We start from the raw sequence: 6155 nt of genomic DNA, 5'->3' as shown, positions 1-6155 counted from the left end.
GAGAGAGAGAGAGAAAGATTTGGATTTTTAAAATATTAAAGCTAGAAACTGTATATAAAATTGTCTTGTGCAATAAGTATTGAATATTTCTTTATATGCTTATGTGCTTGCGACTAGTGAAAGAAAAATTAATAATTTAAATAATATGTATCTATATTATAGGTATATATATATATATATATATAAAATATAGGTATATACATTTATATAATTGAGATCTTCAATATAAAACATAGTCATCACAATAAAATCTTTTCAACAGAATAAATGAAAAAGAAGAAATTACAGTTTCGTTCATTTTTTTTGTATTTACATGTCTGATAATCTTTGAATCTGTAGAAAAATGTAAATAGTTTTTATAATTATTTACAAATACTGTACATAGTCCATAATCTTTTAATAATATAATTTTGTGAAGTGTAAAAAAATGGAGATAAATAAAATGTGTTCTATATATGTATATTACAATTTTTATTTTATACATTTATGTGAAAATTTGTCGTAATTCTGACGTTCTAATTCTTGGTCATCAATAAAAGAATTAAATAATTTAATTAAATTTTTATATTAATAATTTTGTCAATTTGACCGCTCTCATTTTGTCTATTTTTTTGTCTAAATATGAAGACAAAGTTTTGATGGAAACACTGAATAATATTAAATAAATCTAATTTTTTTATATTTTAAAAGATCTTAAAAGTCTTTTGAAGTCTTATAAAAAATCTTAAAAGTTTTTAAAATTTTGAAATCTTCAAATCTTTCATTCAAAGTCTAATGATTTTAACATTTTAATTTAATTTTTATATGATATTTATACTCCGTTTATAATCGTGATGAGAGAACTCTCACACTGAAACGATTTCTCGTTTCTTCTTATCGCTCATCGTCTTTATATTCGACCTTGATTTCCTCATACGTAGCGATGCGGCGTAGTGCTGCCATCAGTGAGCAATGCATGTGGCCGACTGTAGCATGCATTCAAACTTGAGAAAGGCGTGGGGAGACGCATCGTGGGTGGTCCATCGTGGTGCGCCGACCGGGAACGCGACGCGTTGTGTGGTCCGGCTGGTTCGAGTGCGGCTGTCGCGTAGAAGATGCTAAACGCTTCGTACGATCGAGACGCAGACTTTACCTCATGGTTAAACGGGATCAATCCGTGAACCCGACCGCACGAAGGTACATGTCTCTTGTTTATACTGCGCGTTTATTCTCACATGACACTCTATGTGTGTTTCGTGATTAATTAATCACTATTCAATTTGATATTTCCCCGTGAAAGAGGCGTCACGTTTTTATAAAGGGGAAAAGATGAAGTTTTTTTTGTGTCTCTTCTCAAAAATGAGGGAAAAGGACTGCTTCTGCTTTTGTTTACATTACAGTTACTTTCTTAAATCTTCCTGAATGTGAAAAATTGATTTTTTACTCGCAGATGATATTTTTGCTGCTCCTCTGTTGTCTGCTATTCTGCAACGGTTTGCCTTTGGAACTGGAGCATGGATTTGCAACTAACGATGATGGCGAAAATAGTATGTGGAAGGATATGGGTCGGCATCAAAGAATCAAAGATCCCAATTACCGATTAGATAGATATCCTATAGGTGAATTGTCACCGGATATCTCGGCCTGTCGTAGACCTGCTAAATGTGTTCAGCTATCTAAAAGTACTTGTATGGGTACAAAATTACCTTATACTTTTACCACATTGGACCTCATACCAGAACATGTAACTCAAGACATTGTTGAGGTAGATAAGATTACTATTAATTTTTTGTATTAATAATGTTTTTACTTTTTTTTCTTATGATAAAGCATAAAACTTTATAAAAACTTATGCATGCAAGTTAGAAACTTAGCATTGCAAATCTTTCTAAGAAATAACAATTATTTTGCATCTATATAAACAAGAGCATTAAAGTCTCAAGATTTGTATTTAAGATGGTCTCAGATAATTCTTCAGTTCTTCTCTTACTATGCATTGGCTCATCTTTCTATAATGATAAGCAACATTAATAAGTTAAGAATAATAAGAATAATATATTTTGTTATTTGAATATATTTTTATTTTAGCTTTTAATATGTTTCTCTTAAGTTGTTTATTATATAATATATTATGTTGATTTTTCTATAATGAGAATACATTACATTTGTCACATATATCTTTTTACTTTCAGGAAAGATTGTACTTGTTGCAAGCTTTGAAGCATGTGCCAAAATGTTGGGCAGTCGTTCAGCCATTTTTGTGCTCAATATTTATGCCGAAATGCATTAATGACACAGTCGAATTACCATCTCAAGAGATGTGCAAGATGGTATCAGGACCTTGCAGGATGCTTATGAATCATACAATATGGCCGAGTTTCGCAAAGTGTGATAATAAGGAATTATTTCCACGATTATGTCAGAATGACATTAGGGAATTGAAATTTAATATCTCGGGCAAATGTTTGAAACCTCTTGTACCTACTGATAATGCTCTTTCCATTTTTGACGGTGTTGAAGGCTGTGGGACACAATGTTATGACCCTTTATACACATCAGATGAACATAATCAGATACATTCATTCATTATATGGGCTGCAAGTATTTGCTGCACTTTTAATTTATTCACTGTTGTAAGCATACAATGCATAAAAACATTGATTGATTGAAAAACATGAATATTATATGCTAATTATATAATTTATATTCACACGTTCCAGCTAACATTTGTCATAGATTGGAGAAGTGCAAATAAGTATCCAGCTTTGGTAATATTTTATATTAATGGTTGTTTTATGGTATCTTGCATTGGATGGCTAATTCAATTCACTCCTGGCAGTAGGGATGTAGTTATATGTCACAAAGATGGAACATTAAGAACAAGAGAACCGAGGTATGTTTCACGAATATATATCATAATGAAATTTGCCATAATGATGTCGACTTAATTTTATAAAATATTTACTTTTAGCGGGGAGAATCTGTCGTGTGTTATTGTCTTCGTTCTTGTATACTATTCTTTAATGGCAGCTGCAGTATGGTTCGTTATATTGACGTACGCTTGGCACATGAGTTTTCGAGCACTTGGCACGATACAAGATCGAATAGACAAAAAGAGTGCTTACTTTCATCTAATTGCTTGGTGCATACCACTCGTTTTGACGGTCGCAATCATGGCGCTAGGCCGAATTGATGGTAACAGCATGACAGGAATTTGCTTCGTTGGTTACGCTGATCATATGGCGAAAATTTTTGTGCTAGGTCCCGTATTACTCGCAGTGCTAATAGGAGGATATTTTCTATGCAGAGGTAGATATTATTTCTTATCATTTGTATATTTATGCCGATAATAATATTAAATTTTTACACATTTTTAATGCTTTCTGTATTAATCTAAATTGTGAGTATTAATGCATTATTGTTTAATGTATTGAACAATTATTCTTGTATCTATGATATATAATATTGTATGTATTTTAGGACTCTACACGCTTATTTGTTTAAAAATAAGCAGTCAGGAGATCATATCCGAAAGAGCAAGTTCAAAGATAAAACAGACAATTGTCAGAATGGGACTCTTTTCTATAGGTACTCTTGCAGCTGTTGTTATTACATTCTACTGTCATATTTACGAAATTCAAAACTCGCAACAATGGCAACAAAGCTTCAGAAGTTACATGATGTAAGGGAATTTCAATATATAATTATAAATATAGCCCATATATACAGGGTGAATCTTAATGGATGTTCTAATGTTTCAACATGAAAGATATATATAATATTTCATTCTCTCTTACGCGTAGATTCTAATTATAGTCAGTAATTTCCCACAGTAAATTGTTGGGATATCCGTTAAGATATCCCAACTTCACTCTATTTATAAAAATACATATTTTACATATAATATTAAATTTCTTATGAATATATTTGATTATTAAACACATATTTATCATATAATACTGTATTTAAATATAATGTAAATATAATGTGTTATATTTGTTTAAAGATGCATGATTGCGTCAAAGTATGCAGACGTATCTGAATGTAAAATGGACTCGAGACCTAGCACAGGTAAACTGCAATTGCATTTGCTTGCATTATTTTCCACCGGGATATTTATGTCTTCGTGGATATGGACTAGCTCAACTGTTGACACATGGTGCAGATTTCTAAGAAGGTAAATTTTAATACATATGCTAGATATTTACTGTGTTAACTTGTCATTTTTGTCATCAATGCTATTCTGAGTAGCATATATTTTCTCTTCGTTTGCAGGATTTTCAATCGCGAGTCTGAGGAACCTCCTATAAGACTGAGTAAGCACAAGCTTATCGCGCATTTATTTGCGAATCGGAAGACATTTAATAAGGCCGGTCGTTTATCAATAAGTTTTCACAACACTCATGCGGATCCAGTTGGACTGAATTTCGATCTTAATTCGGCGTCACAAGACTTTAGCAGCACTTGGGCAGCCGCTTTACCTAAATTAGTAACGCGAAGGGGTGCACTAGTTGGCACTACAGGATCTGTATCTAGTAATAGACGCAACTCGGCTGATTCCGAGATCAGTTATAGTTACCAATGTGTCTCTATGGAATCCAGACGAAATTCTCTGGACTCGCAGATATCCGTACAAATTGCACAAGTGAAGACAACACGAAAGGTTGCAAGCCGATCGCGCGGTCGTCGTGGGAAAAGCAGAAGAGACTTCGGGAAATCCCGATCAGTAAAAATTGATCCGCTGTCTAGGAGAGGCAGCACCACTTCTCAAGACAGTCAACTAATAACTCAAATTCCAATTCAAATGCCCAATATGGGTAGAAGACTCGGGAATGCTGGACTGGATGAGCGAGCCTTGAAAATTATCGACACTAAAAACACGGGCATGCTTTTGCCTTTTTTGTTAAGAGGGCAGAGTGGCAGTGACGAAAATTTAAGCAGTGAGGAGAAAAGGCAAGATATGGCTGATAAAGACGTCGACATAGAAGCAGGCAACATAGAGAAGGAAGATGAACAAGACAGCGATAGTGAGGATAGTCAATCGGAGGATGAAGTTAAAATGTTAGATCCGGAAAATGCGCATGAGCGTAATAAAAATAAAGAACGTAGCAATAAGAACTGTAAAACTTACAATCATGAAAATGATAGAAGAAGTCGCGAAAGTCATAGGAGCAAATACGTTTTACAAGACGAAGCTATCTTGAAACATTTACTTCAGGAGGCTAGTGATATTAAAGTGAAAAATGAAAATGAGAAGAAAGAGGCGTATAGGAAAGCTGTGATGAGCAATTTGGATTCTAGTCTCACCTCGTGTTATCCAGAGTTAACAAGATTGTTGCAAGGCGATGGACAGACTAACGCTAGAGAGATGGCGACGCAGACTTCGCTGCCACTCGATATATTGGAGATGGAAGAGTTAAAACAAAGTATCGATGAGATAATTAACAGCAGGCATTGTAGCTCTAAGGGAACTCAAATATCACCACAATTGAAAAAAAGTAAGAATATCACGACGTAAGACTGAGAACTTTTTTGTTCTTATATAAATATATTAAGAAATGCATGGAATAAGGAATTATGTGCTATATAGATATATTTTATCGAAATACTAAGGACTATTGATCAATATCGTTCCTTTTTTTACTACTTTTATTATATTTTCTAAACAAAAAATGAGATCAACTAGTGATTTTTACTATTTTTGACGTTATAAACGATATGCAGTAATGAAATGATAATCCAATAAAATTGGATTAAATAATATCGTTTGAGAAGATATATAAGGATAATAATAGATATAAATATTTTTGTATATTTTATTATTATTATTGCTAAAATAGTAATCAAATCTTAAAGTATCCATAACTGACAACTCGCATCGAGTGCTAGGTAATTAATTTTTAATTTATGATAATATTAGGATCTTTTATCCTAATATATATCACGTTGTATATATTTTCCCGCAAAAGGATACTATTATATTTCTAATATTGTATGTCTTCCAGTGTTCTGTAAAAATGTATCACGTACACGTACGAACATTTTTTTATAACAATAAGATTATTTGTGTGTATGTGTGTGTGTGTGTGTGTGTGTATGTGTGTGTGTGTGTGTGTGGTCGCGCGCGACGTAGTTAGTTAGTTTATTAACTTTAAGTTTTTAAATTTTTTAAACGT

The 6155-nt window shown here is 32.8% G+C and overlaps 2 protein-coding genes across 2 annotated transcripts in view; both read left to right on the top strand.

Moving 5' to 3' along the window:
• LOC105623088 overlaps window positions 1-1433 on the top strand; it is a 4512-nt gene extending 3079 nt beyond the window's left edge. Inside the window, exon 4 of the mRNA XM_012204489.1 lies at window positions 1430-1433. Coding sequence (XP_012059879.1) covers window positions 1430-1433 — 4 coding nt within the window. The remainder of the gene's footprint in view (window positions 1-1429) is intronic.
• A 95-nt stretch (window positions 1434-1528) lies between these two features.
• Window positions 1529-5497, top strand: LOC105623039 (protein smoothened). The gene is made up of 7 exons (XM_012204442.1): window positions 1529-1744; window positions 2172-2612; window positions 2700-2872; window positions 2951-3288; window positions 3460-3661; window positions 3986-4156; window positions 4255-5497. The coding sequence occupies exons 1-7, from the start codon at window positions 1529-1531 to the stop codon at window positions 5495-5497; spliced, it is 2784 nt and encodes a 927-aa protein (XP_012059832.1).
• The last annotated feature ends 658 nt before the right edge of the window (window positions 5498-6155 follow it).

Source organism: Atta cephalotes, assembly GCF_000143395.1.
Source record: "Atta cephalotes unplaced genomic scaffold scaffold00052, whole genome shotgun sequence".
NCBI classification, from domain to species: domain Eukaryota; kingdom Metazoa; phylum Arthropoda; class Insecta; order Hymenoptera; family Formicidae; genus Atta; species Atta cephalotes.
Note: the sequence above shows the minus strand (reverse complement) of the source record. Positions and strands in the feature narration are given on the sequence as shown.